We start from the raw sequence: 19,661 nt of genomic DNA, 5'->3' as shown, positions 1-19,661 counted from the left end.
AAGAGTGCATATCCTTCTTTGTCAGGTTGAATAAATCTGAGCAAATAACTGCAGTGTTTTTCAAATCTCTCATGGATAAACCACAGTTACCTGCATGCCCTTCAAGTGAGTACAGAAGCAACACTCCAGAAAAATACCAGAGCACCCTCTAACACTTGGAACTTTGACCTCAAAGAAAACATAAAACAGAGGTCTTGACCAGAGGGGCTGAACACACTTCTGGAGTAGGAAAATCTAGGAAATGTCTTTCCAGCTACTGAAGTAAAACTATCCAAACAATAATGGATGTCAAACAGAACATTATGTCAGAAATAGAAAACACCAAACAACTACAGGAATATGACATTTAAAAATCCCTTAAAATTCAATGTTTAGGTCATGCTTACTAGTAGAAAATCTAACAAACAAGATAACCTACCAAAAATACAAAATGCAAGGCATGTTTGCATCTTGAGTATTGCATATGGCTCTGGATCCTAACAGGGGCAAAAGCTGGGGAGGTGGGAAAATGGGGGAGTTGGATTTAACATCTGATTGACACCTTTGTCAGCAACATGGAAAGCAGGATGGAGTGCACCCTCAGCACATTTGGACATCAAGCTGTGTCAAAGCAAACTGTATCCTGGTCTGCATCAAAAGAAGTGTGGCCAGCAGATCAAGAGATGTGTTTTTCCCTCTCTGCTCTCATGAGGCAGACCCCACTTGGAGTATTGTGTTCAACTCTGGAGCCCCAACCCAAGAAAGACTGTCAGAGCAGGCAGAAGAGGGCCCTGGAGATGATCTGAAGGCTAGAGCACCACTCCTATGAAGACAGGCTGAGAGTTGAGGTTTTTCATCATGGAGAAGGTTCAGGGAAGACCTTACAGTGTAGCAGCCTTCCAGTATCTGAAGGGAGCCTACAGGGTAGTTGGAGAGGGACTTCTTACAAAGGCATATAGCAATAGGACAGGGGATAATGGCTTCAAATAGTAAAAGGCTAGATTTAGATTAGACACTAGGAAGAAATTCTTCATCATGAGAATGGTAAGTCACAGTTGTCCAGGGAATTTGTGAAGGCACCAATCCTGAAAGTGTTCAAAGCCAGGCTGGATGGGGCCTTAAGCAACCTGGAGTAGTAGGAGGTATCCATGCCTATGGTAGACTGTTGGAACTAGATGATCTTTAAAATCTCTTTCAAGCCAAACTGTTGTACAATTCCATGATTGGAATGACCTGGAAACTACAGGCCTGTCAGCCTGACCTCAGTGCCAGGGAAAATTATGGAGCAGATTATCTTGGCAGCAATAACTGCACACCTGAAGGATGGCCAAGTGCTCAGGTGCAGCCAACATGGATTTAGGAAGGGCAGATCCTGCCTCTCCAACCTGATCTCTTTCTATGATCAGGTGACCCACCTTGTGGATGTGGGGAAGGCTGTGGATGTAGTCAAGGCCTTTGACACTGTCCCCCATAGTAAACTGCTGGCTAAGCTGTCAGCTCATGACTTGGACAGCAACACTATGTGTTGGGTTAGGAACTGGCTGGAGGGCCAAGCCCAGAGAGTGATGGTGAATGGTGCCACATCCAGCTGGAGGCCAGTCACCAGTGGCATCCTCCAGGGATCAGTGCTGGGCCCCATGCTCTTTAATATCTTCATTGATGATCTGGATGAGGGGATTGAGTCAGTCATCAGCAAATTTGCAGATGACACCAAGTTGGGAGCAGATGTTGATCTGTTGGAGGGCAGAAGGGCTCTGCAGAGGGACCTCAACTGACTGGACAGATGGGCAGAGTCCAATGGGATGGCATTCAACAAATCCAAGTGCAGGTGCTGCACTTTGGCCACAACAACCCCATGCAGAGCTACAGGCTGGGGTCGAAGTGGATGGAAAGCTGCCAAACAGAAAGGGACCTGGAGGTACTGATTGACCACTACCTAAACATCAGCCAGCAGTGTGCCCAGGTGGCCAAGAAGGCAAATGGCATCCTGGCCTGCATTAAGAATAGTGTGGCCAGCAGGAGCAGGGAAGTCATTGTGCCCCTGTACTTTGCATTGGTTAGGCCACACCTTGAGTACTGTGTCCAGTTCTGGGCCCCCCAGTTTAAGAAGGACATCAAGACACTTGAACATGTCCAGAGAAGGGCAACAAGGCTGGTGAGAGGCCTTGAGCACAAGCCCTTTGAGGAGAGGCTGAGGGAGCTGGGATTGTTTAGCCTGGAGAAGAGGAGGCTCAGGGGAGACCTCATTGCTCTCTACAACTACCTGAAGGATGGTTGCAGCCAGGAAGGGGTTGGTCTCTTCTCTCTAGCAACCAGCACCAGAACAACAGGACACAGGCTGAACCAGGGGAAGTTGAGGCTCAAGGTGAGGAGAAAGCTCTTCACTGAGGGAGTCGTTCGCCACTGGAATGGGCTGCCCAGGGAGGTGGAATCATCGTCCCTGGAGGTGTTCAAGAGGGGACTGGACGTGGCACTTGGTGCCATGGTCTAGCCATGAGGTCTGTGGTGACAGGTTGGACTTGATGATCTTCCAACCTTGTTGATACTGTGATTTTATTCATCTGTCTCATTTTGTACTTATCTAGATCCTGTGTTATGTATTTGAATTTCTCCTGCTTGAAAATATTAAAAAGAGAACGAAACTGATTTTCCCAGTTTCCAACTCCCCTTTCTAGAGCAAATTTCTGGCTCTGCAAGCATAAGTCCTGAGATTCTCCTACCTTTCATGGGTCATCAATGATATTTAGACCATTGACACAAAGGGCAAAGGTAACACATTACACCTAACTTCTGGTCTGGGATTGTAGAATTACTGGTGCAATGATTTTACTTTGGTCCTTAATCTTGAGATGAAAGTTGCCTTCCAGATCAACTGAGGTTTCTTGATAGACATTAAACAACAAATTAAAGACTGCTGCAGAAGTCAAAATGGCACCCTGTCATTCTCTCCCCACCATCACATTCTTTCTATAACATTAAACACAGCCAAGCCCAGGTTTTAGTCCAAGTTTTGTCTGTGTGAATGCTGCACAATTCAAACTAGCAGCTGGTCTTGATTGCTGTGAAACTGCTTTTCATGGTTCTGAGCTTACTTAGACAATCAGCAGAAAAAAGGGCTTGGCACGTGAGAATCAAATCTTTAGTCTCTACTAATTGTAATGTTGCAACATTAGAACAAAATAAATTATAGCTATCAGTGGTGATGCACAGCAATACTCAGTGCATATTATTTAAAATGCAAAGAAACAATACAAAAAAATGTCTAACTACACTACAACATATATTTTTCAATTCCAAGTAACAGAGGAAACAAAGTAGCTGCTCAGTATCATGAGTATTTATTTATCTTCTAAATGTTACATACAAATGCTATTTATACTTATTTGCCAACACTGCATAAACAATCTGTATAAGCAAATTAAAAACAATGAACTACTACTTACAGAATAGAATAAACCAGGTTGGAAGAGACCTTCAAGATCATCGCGTCCAACCTATCAACTAATCCAACCCACCTAATCAACTAAACCATGGCACCAAGCACCCTGATAGGGTCCTGACAGACATAGGTAAATGACTAGGAATATATACATATTAAAAATAAAATAAAAGCATCCTTGTCACTATTTATCTATGTATTTTCCTTTTAATGAGAAAGAATTTTAGCAAGTTTTGTTCTCAAAAGCTTTTCATATCACAAAAGTATTTGTTCAATGACGTCAAAATTAAACTATGCCATGCTACAATGCAGTCATTTAATAACAATAGAGAAAAAGAGGTTTTTTTCCACCTTCCTACAGTCAATGGACGCTCACTTTAGTACCCTAATGGACAAAATACCTGCATTGATGCTCCTTCCACTCTTGCTACACAGGCAACTCTGTCCAGGAAAGTCACTGTTACTGGAACAGCAACAAAGAAACCTTTAAAAAAGGCTTTCATGTACCTCTTCCCCAAACCTTGAGCCTGTGCCATAATCTGAAAAACAAGAAGTAAAGGAAGAAAAAACATGTTATAAACCAAATTTTAAGCAACAGCATAAGGGTTGATTAATAAGGTTGAAGAATAAATTGATTCTACTATGTGTGAGGGTCTCCCAATATCCACAGTGAACAAAAAAAATTAAAATTACTGTGCACACATGAATGAAAAAGAACTGAAATTTTCATCAGAATTTAGAAGTCTACACCACAGAAGAGAGCTTGATATTTGACATTTAACCTTTGGCTAATGTAACCATTTCTTGTGAACCTGTGCTAGGAGAAGTACCTGCTAAAAATGACTCCATAATAACAATTCAGCTAAGCAAGAAGGAAATGAACATAACCAATCAAAAGCTAATTATGCATTTCTGGGTGGAAAAAAGGAAAAGAAAACAAAAAATCAATCATCAGCTAGATTGAAATAACCAATTAGCATTCAGTTGGAGTTTACAACCAAAACTCTGTGAATTATTTTATCTCCATATGCTAGCAATTATTAGTTTGTGAACTCCAAAGACAGATTGTGTTACGTAAGGAAAAGCTGACTGTTTTCAACACATAATGTCTTTGTTAGCATTTTCACAAATAAAAATGCACAAATGCATCATTTCCACACTTGTGATAACTACAAACATGTAAAATCGATTAAAATGGTCACATATATGACACGGACACAGCATAGCACAAGGACACCTTGTTCACTTCATCAAGAATTTAAAAGCACACGGTCAGACTGCGCAGCTAAGTAATGTTGCAAGGGACTATTCCAATATAACTCAACATCAACATTCTTGAAAAGAAAGAAAACACCTCCAAAGCACATTGAAACACAAGTTGTTTGACCATATTACTTATACCTCTGAAAAGCAAGCTGAATATCTAGGTACTGCTGGAAAGGTACAAGACTGTTTTACATAACTGCAGTTTCAAAGTAAGTAAGGAGTGCTGTCCTTCACCTATTGGCAAATCCAATTTCAACTGACGTTTCTAACTAATGAACTCCTGGTAGACCCTGCACAGTATCAGTTTGTGGAGACCCTGCTCCCTCTATCTCATCTTAACTCCAACAGACTGTGAAATCAGACTGTGCCCTGAATTTTGGAGTCTTTCCCTTGTTTTATATTCACAATCAGAGAGTTATTTTTCAACTAAAATAATGGAAAACATCAATATGTGAAGTTTTGTTTGATACTCTTACAAACAGAATATTTGGAATTCAACAACATAGTAATTTCTTCTTTGTTGCATTTTTAGAAATATGGAAGTGATGAACTACTTCTATGCAAAATACAAATTCAAACCACTCTGATGAAAGACTACTGACGGCAATATTTCTGTCACAGATATGATTTTTTTTATTCTCCCAGTTGTAGAACTAAGGAAACCTAGTTCTACAAAGTAAGCCATCAAGATATTCTTTACTAAAATCCTTTCTAGATATTAATAACTTTGCAGTGACAAGGTCTGTCTCCTAAATACAGGAACATCTTTACTGTTACGCCTGATAGCCACTTTCACAATGTTTTAAATCTCTTTTCTTTTTTTTTTTTTTCTTTTTTAAGTGGAAATACTTCACCATCATCTGTAACTCCTGCTTAATACTTATAATTCAATTACATTTCCTTTCTGCATATTTCATGTAAACATTTTCAATTTGCATCATTTCACAGAGTTTGAAATTGGTTATGAAATAGAATAAAAACCTCATCAGTTCAGGACAAATGTTAAAATGCTTTCCTTTCAGCTTATTGTTTAAGAATACATTGTTTGAATCAATTCACCTGAACAGATTATTGCCTCAGTCTGCATAGATTTACCTTTAGATTATTCCACATAAAAACAGAATCTGTAAAAACCAGGGTTTTGCCTGGTGTTTGACAAATTATACCATTTCATACACCTTAACACTATTTTCTGAACTTCACGTCTCAATTTTTCTGCCTGGGATTCTACTTCTCTGCTATAAGGTCTGGCATATCTCAGACCTCCTCCTCTGAGACTTCCCACAAAAACATATCTACCATGTTCTTTGTAGCCATTCTTTGAGCTGAAAGACATTGTCTGGCAGGTGTATCATAGTATTACTGATTTATGATTTAAAAAAAAACAAAACAACAACCCTTCAAGAAATCAGACAAATGTACTTACCCTTTAAATTCCTTACATTCAAACCTGTTTCTCATTAAAAATGAAGCATGAATGTTCAGTTCATCCCTTCTATTAAAACCACTAACAGATCATGTTATAAACTTCTTGCAAAAGCCCCATGCTGCTATCTACAGAAAAATCTAGCATCTGAAGAAAAGCAATTGATCAGACAATCCACAGGAGACCAACCATATGCTCCTGGAACTACAAGCTAATTAATAGTGACACAGAATCTAGCAACCAGGTTAAAACAGTCAAGACAAAATGCTACATTCTTACATACACCACTTGGCCAAGGCAACACTGGGAGTATTAAATGGCTGCAGACAAATCTGGGAGCTCAGGTCCTACCTTTGTATTTTTGGACACAGGTAGTATATTACAAGACACAATATGAATAAAGATGAGAGGGAAAACACCAACAGCATCCCTATCAGTAACTGATTTGCAAAAGCCACCAAAGCCAACATCAGCTGTTGTGCTGAAAAACTTCTCTACTTGCCATGTAATTTTTATCTTCTTTCTTTCTTTCATTTGTCCCTCCCTCCCTGTGAGCATGCCTGTAGATTATTCTACTCTACTGCAGAAGCAACTTCTTCCCAAAAGACAGCAAATATATGCACACACATATTAAACAGTCTGAAAAGACTTACAAACGAATCTGTCTTTAACCCTACATCCATATAACAAAACATCTCACTGAAGCGTCTACACATTTCTACCAGGTATATTTCATAAGCTTGTCTCCCCAAAACACAAAGACAGGCATTTACTGCTGGATAAGTACTTTCACATGCAGTGTTGCCATGCAACTGTTGACACAAAAGTTCATCATCTAGCTGCCAGCAAATAGAAGGTTACCCATCACTCTTTCAGTAAGAGGGGCTTCAAGATGGCTTCTGTTACCACAGGGGAAGGAAGAGCTTGAATGTAGGCATCATACAGTTTGCAGCACTATCTTCTCCTAGTAACTTTACATGTCAATGAATAATCCTCAACTGGTCACTATTGTCTGATGGAAATGTGCAGTATAGTTAGGTGGTCTTAGGAGAAAAGAAGGGGAAAGGGTAATGATAAGCACTTACTGCAATTCCAAGAAAGAACTTAGGATAGTGAAGGGGAGATTAAAAAAAAAGATCCTTACAATTTATTTATTTTTTTAAAGAAAACAGAAAAACACAACCAGTCTTCTGGTTGAAGTCTTTATTTAAACATACAGAAAATGTTAGATAGCTCTGACTCCCAGAGATAATATTCTGCTTTTAGAGATTATATATTGCTGAGTATTATATATTGGTGTTCTCTAATTAACTATTTTATTGGAAAACATATTCAATTTTGAGAAAATCTGTGAAAATTACTGAAATAAATATTGCTATAACATTCTCAGATTTCAATTTAATACATTTTTTCTCTATATTGTAGAGAAATTTATATTTTAGTTATATTAATTTCAAGTATGCTATAGAAAAGCTCTATTTAATGTTCATTCTAACAGAAGTCTGTTTTTCTATATCAAATTAATGAGTTAAAAAAATTATGCCTAAGTGCCATGTGTGCCTGTAATTTATATATAAAAATGTTGAAGTCCAATGTTCAAAGTGAATTACTAATTTTAGCAAGGTTGAAATTACTATTTCCAAGTCTCTAATCTAGTTTGCTTTTAGAATCTGAGGTTACAAAGTTACTCCTAATGCTCTTTTAAATAACATTAATTATTTCTTACAGCAGAATATTCTCCAGAATGGATAGTCAACTTGTTAAACAGCTTTAAATCTAGAGACTCTGAGGAATGGCTGGACAGCTACAATGAACAAAAAAGTTAAGAGCAAGAAGCTATTTCACAGGTACATAAAGATGTGCTAAGTTCGAAAGACACAACACGATTTCCTAATATATAAGCACAAAAAGATCACAGTTAAATATATTACTTTAAACTTGTCAAGTCATCCAACTAATATATCAGTATGTAACAGTTGGTTCAAATACTTTCTGAGATCTCCATGACTTATCAATCGTTAATGATGTTGTTTGAACTCTCTGGTTAGCAAAATTGAAAAGACTTCTAAAATATCTGTATATTTTAAGAGCCTCTTGTTTCCACAGCAAAATTCTGAAATCTGGTGTCTGGTTTATCCTGACAGCTTGGTTAAATGCATGCCAGTGAAGCAGGATTCTTTGCTGAAAAAAGATCATTTCACCAACACCTATTTCTGGATCTCCACCCAGTCAGTGACACCTTCAATAAGGTCAACAAATTCCAACATTTAAAAGATGACGTAAAAAAAGTCAAATACAGGAAGCACAGAAAACATAATTTAGAGATGCATACGCTTTTCATAATTTATAAATTAAGCTAGGTTTAGGTAAAAACAAAACAAAACAAACAAAAAAACCCACAATAATTCTGTAAAACTTACAAACTTCAAAGCAGTAACCTTGAAAACTTGTTTGAAATGGCAACATGGACAAGAAAAATCCAAGATCAAAAATGCCAGCATATAGCAGGTCAAAGCATTAAGAATTTCACATTGTGCAGCTCAGAGATTAAGGCAGATGGAGCACAGCATTATCTGGACTGAAGTATTTGGTGCACAAAAGGTCCAGGGATTATAATGAGCCTCTCGTGGGTACTACAGCATATGGAGCAGAGATGCTATTTAGATAGCTCTCTATGTATAAAATGTTTATTTTTCCTTGCACTTGCCTGCACATTAGAAGACACTGTTTATCAAACAGCCTGTAGAAAATCATCAAGCAACATTAAGAAAGCCCCAGGTTACAATGTATTTGCAAATCTAGGTATTTAAAAATTACCCACAGAAGTATGATAGGAAAAATAGCTGTAAAAACAAGCCATTAGCAACCATCCACAAAGGAAATGAAATGGTCCCTAATATGCTTCTAAAATAAGGCATGTGAGGAAATGGGAAGAGGAGAATTATGGCCTATATGCAAAACCACCCAACCAAGATTGCTCTGTTAGTTTGAAATGACCTATTTGATCTAGTTGAGAAATTAGTAACTTTACTATATCCAGTTCTCTAATCCACTGAAACAACTTTTCTGTCCATCGCAATATGCATTTTTCCATAACTCAATGGCACCACACTAGAATTCACGCATGCATCTTTTGCAAACAAGAAACACTTCCATAATAGAAAATACCAAAACATATGAATGAGCTCATTTGTATTGCTTCTTCTGAAATAATAATATTGAGTACAAAAGCTTTTGCTGTAAGTAAGACTACCACAACTTGAAGACAAGGTTGTAGTTCATCCAACAACTGTGATGAATGTGATGCTGTTTGGTATCAGAATCTGTTTAACATGCACCTTTTCTACAGTTTTTCATGACACAAAGCCAGATCGAACTACTGCCATGTTGCCAGACCCTCCTTTTCCAATTTAGTTGTACATTTCAGTAACTTTTATATTACAGTCATTTTTGTGAAAGTACAAGTATGCAGACTTCTTAGTTGGCTAATTTAATTCATATAGATTTATCCAAGTACAGGCTGGTGCACACAGATACAATGGTGACAAATATCACAGAAGAATCAAAACAGCTAAGTCCATAAAAGTTTTCAGTTTAAAATAATCAAAATATATCAGTCCATTTAAGTTTTCATTTAAAAGTAGTGTCTAGCTCCAGAAGGAGCTCTCATTTATCCTTCAATAAAGACAACTCCATCCTGGTATTATTCCACCATAGTGGTGACATTTCTATTCCATTAATGTATTTGTACTCTACACACAGGTTTTCTTCACAGTATTCCTCATTCATATTAATCTCCTTGTATCCCCCCAGTATTCCTCATTCATATTAATCTTCCTGTATCCCCCCAGCCCACAGTCATTAAAAAATAATGCTCTATTGCGAGTCTGGAAATGTCAGAGATCATAGAAATTACTGTTGTATTACTGAAGCAGCAAATCCTAACCTAATCAGCAGTTTCAGTAACTAGGTGTGTACACTCCATGTTCTGGTGTTCTCTTTCTCCTAGATCAGTCATTTTGTCCTGATACCTAGATGTTTTGTTTGTTCCAAATGCAAAGCTGCAAATTTTGTTAGCCTCAACTCCATTATATAAAATTTTCTTACACCTTAAGTTTGGATTAAAGCAATTACCATTTCCACATAATAGCTCCCCTCATTATAAAATATGCATATTTTTTCCAGTATACCAGAATACAGAAAAACAACAGTAAAAATGCAATTCTGTAATTTTCTTACAGCTATAACATACACAGAAGTTCCCAGATGCAGACAAAAATAGATCAACACAATGAACTTTCAGCTTACAAACCACATCAAAACAAAAAAGCTTAAACCACAACAATCAGGAACCTAACTGGTCACAGAATTATTACAGGGGGTGTATGTATGTATATGTGTGGTTCAATTTAATGTGGAACAGATTCTTCTTCTAATCTGACTACACCCCATCACTGGCATCTATCTCATATACAAAGGCTCAATCCACATGTTGGTTGTGACAAGATTTAAATTAATATTGTTTATTTTTACAAATTAATTCTGTGTCTCAAGGACATGAATTCTACTCTCATGGACAACCTTGTATTTCCAAACAAAACATTCCACTCTTCAAATATAAAGCAAAAGCAGAAGAAAATGCAACTGTAAATAAAAATGATTCTCAGCAATTAAAGTAGCAACTAGTTCAGAATGGAGAGCAATCACCCGACCCTCACTCGTTCAGAATTCCATTTCACTGACATAAGCAATCAAGAAAAGGAACAGCAATACAGAATCACAGAATTATTGAGGCTGGAATAGACTTCTGAGATGATAAAGCCCAGCCTATGACCTAACACCACCACACTGACTAGACCATGTCACATCCAATCTTTCCTTAAACGCCTCCAGGGATGGTGACTCCACCACCTCCCTGGGCAGTCTATTCCAGTGTCTAATTACCTTTTCCATGAGGAAGTGCTTCCTAACATCCAACCCAAACCTCCCCTAGCACAGCTTCAGGCCATACCCTCTCATCTTGCCATAAGTTGCCTGGGAAAAGAGCCTGACACCCACCTTACTACAATTTCTTTTCAGGTAGTTGTAGAGAACAATATGGTCTCCCCTGAGCCTCCTCTTCACCAGGCTAAACAACCTCAGCTCCCTTAGCCTCTCCTCATAAGACTTTCCCTCCAGTCCCTTCCCCAGTTTTGTCGCTCTCCTCTAGGTCTGCTTCAGCACCTTGATATACACTCAAAGTACACCACACTGGTTAGGCCACACCTTGAGTCCTGTATCCAGTTCTGGGCCCCTCAGTTTAGGAAAGATGTTGACTTGCTGGAACATGTCCAGAGAAGGACAACAAAGCTGAGGAGGCGTTTGGAGCACAAGCCCTATGAGGAGAGGCTGAGGGAGCTAGGGTTGCTTAGCCTCGAGAAGAAGAGGCTCAGAGGAGACCTTATTGCTCTCTACAACTACCTGAAGGGAATTTGTAGACAGGCAGGGGCTGGTCTCTTCTCCCAGGCAACCAGCACCAGAACAAGAGGACACAGTCTCAAGCTGTGCCAAGGGAGGTTTAGGCTGGATGTTAGGAAGAAATTCTTCAGAGAGAGAGTATTGCCCATTGGAATGGGCTGCCTGGGGAGGTGGTGGAGTCATCATCACTGGAGGTGTTTAGGAGGAGACTTGATGGGGTGCTTGGTTGCATGGTTAGTTGATTAGATGGTGTTGGGTGATGGGCTGGACGTGATGATCTCGAAGGTCTCTTCCAACCTACTCCTATTCTATTCTATTCTATTCTATTCTATTCTATTCTATTCTATTCTATTCTATTCTATTCTAATCTAATTCTATTCTATTCTATTCTATTCTATTCTATTCTAATTCTATTATATTCTATTCCATTCTTTCTTGAAGGGCCCAGAACTGTAAACAGTACTCAAGGTGAGGCCTCACTAGTGCTGAGTACAGGAACAGAATTACTTTTTGGTGGATACTGCAATACAAATAAAGATCAGTAATTGTTATAAATCAGACCTTTTCAGGGCATTTAAACTTAATTATGTAATGCAAAGTCTTCAAGTACTATCACAGAGGTGACTGTCAGAATACCAGTTGTTCTAGCATAAAAGACACAATCACTGATTTTACTCATGTTTCTGTATCCTCAAAGAAGCTAATAATCATTAACTTACATTGTACATAAAGGACAGCACTAAATTACATCAGTTTTGAAGCACAAGTGAACAGCGTAATTAGCTTCTTGCAAATGAAAGTTCTGTGTTGCCTCTCAGATTAAAGATTCAATACATGCAAATTAAGTTAATTTTATAAATTGATCTGAAGTGCCCTTTACAAACAACTGTCAGCTGCTGTTATGTTTAGTCTTGAGTAGACAGCATAAATGAGGTATTGCTTCCGAACTCACCAAGTCTGTAAATCATATTTACAGTAAACAATAGCATAACCTTTGATGTTTAATTAATTTTTGAATATATCTAGTCAACACTCTGCATTCTTTCAAGTACCATGAAACTGTCTTGTTAGTCAGAATCACTGAATCACTTAAGTTGGAAACCACCTTTAAGATCATTGAGTCCAACCACCCATCGTTATCAAGAATCAGACCTGGCCAAAAACTACCCAAAAAAGGCAAATATTCAGTTTTAACCAACACAGATGTAATGCTATGTATTCATATAACATTCAATAAGCAGCCTAAAAAAATAGTATTCAGTTCAAAACACAAATATTGTCAGAAACAAAGTCTTCTAAAAGTTTTTGCATTTGGATTAAGAAAAGGAAGTTAAGTGCAGGACAGGAGTTTATTTTAGCCTAAGGGAAAATAAAATGAGTATAAAGAAGAAATAGGTTCTCAGATACAAATCTTTCTGGTATGCAAGTATGCATCAAGTATATAAGGACTCAATAATAACTGACAAATATTTATCATGCCACAAATAAATAATTTTATAGGAAATAACAGAACCAGAACAGGCCCCTCACTACAAGGACATCTAGATGCTGGAGTGTGTCCAGAGAAGGGCAGTGAGGCTTGGGAAGGGCCTGAAGCACATGAACTACAAAGAGCATCTGAGGGAGCTGGGGATGTTCAGCCTAGAGGCTGAGGAGAAACCTCATTGCTCTCTACAACTACCTGAAGGGAGGTTGCAGTGAGGGGGCCAACCTCTTCTCTTTGGTGGCAAGTGACAGAACCAGAAGAAATGGTTTCAAGCTGCGCCAGAGGAGATTTAGGCTGGATGCTAGGAAACATTTCTTCAGTGAAAGGGTTATCAAACACTGGAATGGTATGCCCAGGGCACTGGCATAGTCACCATCCTGGAGGTGTTTAAGCAGCATGTGGACCTGGTACTTAGGGACATGGTTTATGTTGACTCTTCAGTGCAGGGTTGAGGGTTGGACAGGATGATCTTTGAGGTTTCTTCCAACTGGATGTATTCTGTGATTTGAAAGCTATTTTCCATTTTCAATATACTTCACCAAAAGTTACTAGTTTTCCCCTGACTACCATAAAGGCTTTATGCATACTTGCTCAAAATGGGGGAGAGTTGACTCCCCAATATAACATTCCCATGAAACCTAGCAGTAAGCTCAGATTGACCAAGTAGTTACTATCTACTGTCTATGGCATACTAATAAACTAAATGTAGAAACGAATATGCAAAACTGTACCTTCAAAAATTAACTTCCTTTATTTTTAACATTCAGTTTTCATCCTTGAACGTTAGAGGTCACTGTGGGACTTCAAAGGGCATACCTAGTGTACTCCATAACATCCATTCACCACCATATTGAGTCTGGGATTTGTTATAAATTCAACTGCCATGTAAATTTCTCAGGTCTGAACAATAAACAAAGAAACTAAACCATCTGCGTAAGGATCCAAGTATTCCAGAAATAACTGCAATCTGTGGCACACTGGTCAGCTTATAAGATCTCAATGCAAAATTCCAACTGTGACTATAAAACCATTTGAATCTTAAAATTATAGCTCAGCATGATTTAAATATTATTCTTGTGGATTTGAATACCACCCACTACTATACTATGTCGATAGTTATTTCCCATCAATTCCAGAAGTAAATTTATTTTGGTAACAAAACACAAGTTAAAAAGGAGAATCTGTCATTTTAAAAGTAAAAGACATTTCGGACTCATTGAAATCTTCCAATCACAGTAGTTTCAAATGTTACAAATGTTATCTGCCCCTGTACACTGCACTGGTTAGGCCGCACCTCGAGTACTGTGTCCAGTTCTGGGCCCCTCAGTTTAGGAAGGATGTTGACTTGCTGGAGCGTGTCCAGAGAAGGGCAACAAGGTTGGTGAGGGGCTTGGAGCACAAGCCCTATGAGGAGAGGCTGAGGGAGCTGGGGTTGCTTAGCCTGGAGAGGAGGAGACTCAGGGGTGACCTTATTGCTCTCTACAACTACCTGAAGGGGGGTTGTAGTGAGGCAGATGTTGGTCTCTTTTCCCAGGCAAACAGTACCAGAACAAGAGGACACAGTCTCAGGCTGCGTCAGGGGAGGTTTAGGCTGGAGGTTAGGAGAAGTGTTACACAGAGAGACATTGCCCATTGGAATGGGCTGCCCGAGGAGGTGGTGGGGTCGCTGTCGCTGGGGGTGTTCAGGGCGAGGCTTGACAGGATGCTTGGTTGCATGGTTTAGTTGATTGGGTGGTGTTGGATGATAAGAAGGTCTCTTCCAACCTGGTCTATTCTATTCTATTCTACATTTTTTTACAAAGCTGCCTATTGCAAAAAGTCTAATTTTAAGGACTTTTTAAGAAATTATTTTGTTTAACCTGAAAATCCCCAAGAGTTTTTGTTTTCTAAGGCTATTCTGTTGACAAATCATTTCTAGTCTCTCCCTAACTGAACAATGAACAAGTATGTACGATGTATGCTTTTGGGGGGATACAAAGGGGAAAAAAATGTGGTGGTACAAGAAAATCATCAAAGGAGATGTAAAGCAGCTTTCCTAGATCACCTCTCTCTTTTTTGGTATGTCAGCATACTTAGTTAATTCCACAGAACAGTAGTGATACAAAAAAAACCAAACAAACAAACAACTCCAGTAGAATACTGCTTAGAGTCTAGTTGTTGTTCAGCTGCAGTTTTGCTATCTAAACTTTTCAGTGACTTAAAAAAAAATTGATTTTTCCTTAAAAAAAGGTAAGAACACCGCATAGATGTCTAGGAAGTAGCTGAATCTCTTCTGCTTCAAGCACTGTGGCCTTTATACAGAGAAACATTAAACTAATAGCACATTGAAGGGCAACAACCAGACATAGAAAAGTAGCCACTTTACAGGAAGTTGCATTACAGACCAAAATAACAATTATCCCTCAGATGTCCAGGATATAGACTAACAGGAAAACCACTCCATCGGGGTACTGGAAAAATCACCATTAACAGGCCAAATACAAGATCTGATACAAATCTAATAAAACAATGATGTATTTTTAAGTAAGAATTGCATCCAGTCCAGAAGTGTGCACAGCGTTAAGTCCTATTACACAAATTTCCACGCCATGGTTCCCTCTTCTGCCTTGCAGTTCAGCCACGAGCGTCTCCCCGTAATGACCACTTCCACACTATTGGCTTTGCCATTTATTTTTAATTCAATCCCCTCCGACTGAGCAACTTAAAGGAAGAAAGAACATGGCAAAATCCTACACCAAACAGGCGGCAGCGAGACCGCGGGCATGTGGAGCAGGTGAGAAACACTTCAGCCGCCCGTGGCTGGCACTTGCCGCTGCAGGGCTGCTGCAGGCTGCTGCTAGGCTGCAGGCGTAGCGCCCAGTGGGGCCGCGTCTAACCACGTGCGCGGTACCGCCAGCAGACGCCCGCCGCCGCGCTCCGCTCGTTACACTGCACCGCCGCCAGCCCCGTTGCAACAGTATCGCCACCCATAGGACACCCCACCCAACAGCGGCCACTGGGGCGTCTGCTTCCCTTCTGTACAAACTTCCTCCTCACCCACCCCGCCAGCAGTACCCTCAGTCTGCCCAGCCCCGCCCCACGGCCGCCGGCTCGCCCGGAGGGCCCCCTCATCAGAAGGACGCTTTCCGCCGGCCGGCGAAGCAGAGGGCGGAGAGGGGAGGAGAGGAGCGGAGGGGGGCGGAGCCCGGGGGGGCGGCACCGAGAGCCTGGCGCGAGCTGGCGCGGGGGTGTGCTCACGGCCCAGCCTACCGTGCGACATGCGTCGCTCCCCCCCTCACCCCCTCCCTTCACGTATGTCCCCATTCCCTCCTCCACCACGAAGCCTCGCCACCCTCTTCCCCCGCCATTTCTTCGCGCCGCCACACACTGCCCACCCCGACTTTCCGCGCTCTGAGCCCGCCCGGCTTCCGTTGCCCCGCCCGCCGTTCCTAGCCGCTTACCCTTTCCTCCCTTCCGCGGAGGGCGGGCTGGTAGGGTGTTCGCCGTGCGCGAGCCGCCCACTGTCACGTGGGCTAGCGGCTGCGGCGGCGAGTGGAGGCCGTGGGCCCCGCCGGGGCAGGGCAACCGTGTGGCCTCAAGAGTGGCGGTCTTGGAGCCTGCCCTGCCTTGCCTTGCCCTGCTCGGCGGCTGAGCGGTGGCCGTGCAGCAAAGCTCGTGAGGGACGCTCAGCTGCAGGCAGTAGTGCCAAGTGGTTCCGGCGTGTTATGGGCGTTGCTCTGCAGGTGGCATGGCCCGGCTGCTTTACTTGGCGTCAGGCGTACAGCAGATGTACCTTTACCAAAAAAATAGAAAAAAAGTTCTTGGCCTGGGGTTGGTTTGTTGTTATCATTAATAACGTCTGTTTTTACAGCTTTGTAGGAGTCCCCAAAAATGTGAGGCCATTGGATTGCAGCAGTGCTTTCGCCCAGTGATGGTGGGGATCAAAATACACAAGGATCTTACTTCTGTGGCAGTTGGATAAATATAAGCTGGTTTAACGTAATAGTATGAATCAGTTCTGCATGTATTGCAGTCCACTCAAAAAGGGATTTTTGTCCAGCTGAGAAGTTCCCATAGGGCATACCAGATTTTTTTAATGGACTGACAGCATGTCAGAACTGGCTGCATTGTACTTCCAATAATTTCATGAATGGAGGATTATTTTTCCTGTCTGGTGCAAATGGATGCACCAGAGGTTGATTTTGCAGAGTATTTTGTTATTTTCATTAGCTGCCATAGTAAGTGAAGGTGTCGTAGTCTGAAGCAGGTGGTCATTATTTGCCTCAAAGAGTTGAACAATTTCAGGGCAGAGAAATCCATTAAGGTTTACTCTGCACAGAGAAACTGCCTGTGGCTCAGGAATGTCCTAACTAGATGGTGGGAGATACCTCTAGTGAGGTCGTCTTCAGAAACAATGTGACACCTCTGCAATCAGTTATTTGTAATTTGTTACTAAAATGTTATTTTTGGGTTCAAATATAAAGTAGTTTATAATTGAAATCATCTTGATTTTGAAGCACAGCTATGGAAATAATGCATAGTTACCTGTATTGTGACCACATCTTTCAGTAGGGAAAATATTCTTTCCACAGTTTTTAAGATGAGAATCAACTATCTTACGAGACAATACCATAGAGTACTTATTAATGAACTGAATTGGATGGTACACTCTAAGGTCATTTTTTCACATGAGGCTGTTGAAATACGTGTATATATTACTTTAAAAATTTCTTGTTGCACACTATTCCAAAACAACATACCCAGCCCCTTTCAAAGCTGAACCTTCTTATTGCTTTTAATCCTTAAAACAGCATTTACACAAAAAGCATGCCAAAATATTTGTTACCTAGTGAAAACCACTGACTGTTACCCTGTTTGGGGTTGGGGTTAGGGGAGTGGGGGTTGATTGGTTGTTTTGTGTCCTTGATAATGTTTTCAGTCAAATAATTCTTACTACTTTTGTTGTTGATTACTTTTTCAAGTGCATTCTTCTTTAACACAATAAGAGTTGTGTGCTTACTATAAGATTGTAAAATAGCATTCCAGTGCATTGAGCAGGAATAAATATAGTATTTGTCCACTGGTATCCACCGTCTTCATTCTCATCACCCATAATGTAAAAATCTTATAACTGGGAAATGTTCATTAATATTGCTGCAGAACAATATTGTCCTTTAAATTGTAACATTATAGCAAAGCCCCGTATGGAAATGCGCCTCTATGTTCTCAGGCGTTCAAAACTGATGATGCAAAATGTTTCCCACTGAATCTCTTCTGCTGAAATTCTCTGACTAAAGACTTGCCGTAAGCCTCTCAAGATCAAATGGTGGCTTCTCAGCAGTTTTCTTCATTTTGAAGCGATGCAAGCACTAAACAACTGGCAGGAAGTACCCATTCTTAGGCTTCATTTATTTGTAGATAAAGTCAATAAAAGTTGCCAGCTGCAAATGATGCATTTCCAACGCTCACATTATTTTCTAAGTATTCCTACTGCAGGTGCATTGCTACTGAGAAGTAGAGACTAGTTTATTTTGCTTTCACCTCCAACAAATAGCTGGTGAAAATGTTCCGCTGCTTCTATTCTTTGATGCATCAGTGGCTGAAATAAAGAAAAAGCTTGCCCTTTTCACCCACCTCTTCAACTGTGTTTCAGTTGAGAGTACCATTAAAGCATTCTTGGCAATCCATAAAACTTCTGTACCACAGCATCTGTTTAAAAGACTTTCAGCAGACTAGGACAAGCTCGATGCTAAAACCACGTTTAATTGAGTTTTCCCAGCTGAACTTGATTTTACCAGCAAATCTGTAGGAGATACCCAAGGCTTGCTCTGAGTTAAGTGCCATACATTTGTAAATACAACTATGTGTAGGGTATTTAAGGCCTGTTTATTTTCCTCCCTGTAGTAAGAGAAGGAATGCTTCAGTGGTGTTAAGTGTACTGTTCCAAAGAGGTGTGTTTTGGAGGAAAACAGCCTGAGAGCACACAAAAGGTGCCATGGGAAAAGTGCATGAGCACTGGAGGCAAGAGATCAAGAAGCCTGACAGCTTAAATGGCTATTGCAGGTGAATGCTTCATAACATCCAGCTGTAGCCCCAGGGCAGCAATGAGTGGGGTGGCACAAAAGAGGACCATAAATCTTGAACTTGCTATTGTACTGGAAAAAAAGTCATTGTGGCATTTTCAGTGATACTATGTTATTACACATCTCCACATTTTATTACATGAATAGGTATTTAACCCCTAGCTAGCTTCTGGGCTCTGATAATGGCTTGCGATAAAAGGTTACACAACATTTTGGTGGCTTTTTTTTTTCTCATTGGAAGTTTATAGTCAGTAGGAATTACCTACCCATATATCTGTCTATCTATACACATATATATATGCGTGTGTATGGATATAAAATGTGTATACATGTGTGTGTGTGTATAAAATGTAGCTCTCTACCTGTGAACTCTTTGTCTAAATTTTCTGCCAAGGAGATGACATAAGGCCCTTCTAGGACAAGATTAATCTCATTCACACATGGATGCTTTAGATAAATCAGATTTTAGAAGATCTTGTTTCTCGTCAGTTGCTATGAAGTGCACCATAGATGACTCGTTCAGGTGTAGACATGTATGGGAGGTTT

The 19,661-nt window shown here is 40.2% G+C and overlaps 1 protein-coding gene across 1 annotated transcript in view; it reads right to left on the bottom strand.

Moving 5' to 3' along the window:
• IMMP2L (inner mitochondrial membrane peptidase subunit 2) overlaps positions 1–16,534 on the bottom strand; it is a 438,966-nt gene extending 422,432 nt beyond the window's left edge. Inside the window, exons 1-2 of the mRNA XM_054178716.1 lie at positions 16,494–16,534; positions 3,820–3,957 (exon numbers count right to left, since the gene is read on the bottom strand). Of these exons, the coding sequence (XP_054034691.1) occupies positions 3,820–3,954 (135 nt within the window). The 5' untranslated portion in view covers positions 3,955–3,957; positions 16,494–16,534. The remainder of the gene's footprint in view (positions 1–3,819; positions 3,958–16,493) is intronic.
• Positions 16,535–19,661: the final 3,127 nt, after the last annotated feature.

This window comes from Dryobates pubescens, chromosome Z (assembly GCF_014839835.1).
Source record: "Dryobates pubescens isolate bDryPub1 chromosome Z, bDryPub1.pri, whole genome shotgun sequence".
In the NCBI taxonomy this organism is placed as follows: Eukaryota; Metazoa; Chordata; class Aves; order Piciformes; family Picidae; genus Dryobates; species Dryobates pubescens.
The sequence above is the reverse complement of the archived record's forward strand: the minus strand, read 5'-3'. Positions and strand labels throughout refer to the sequence as shown.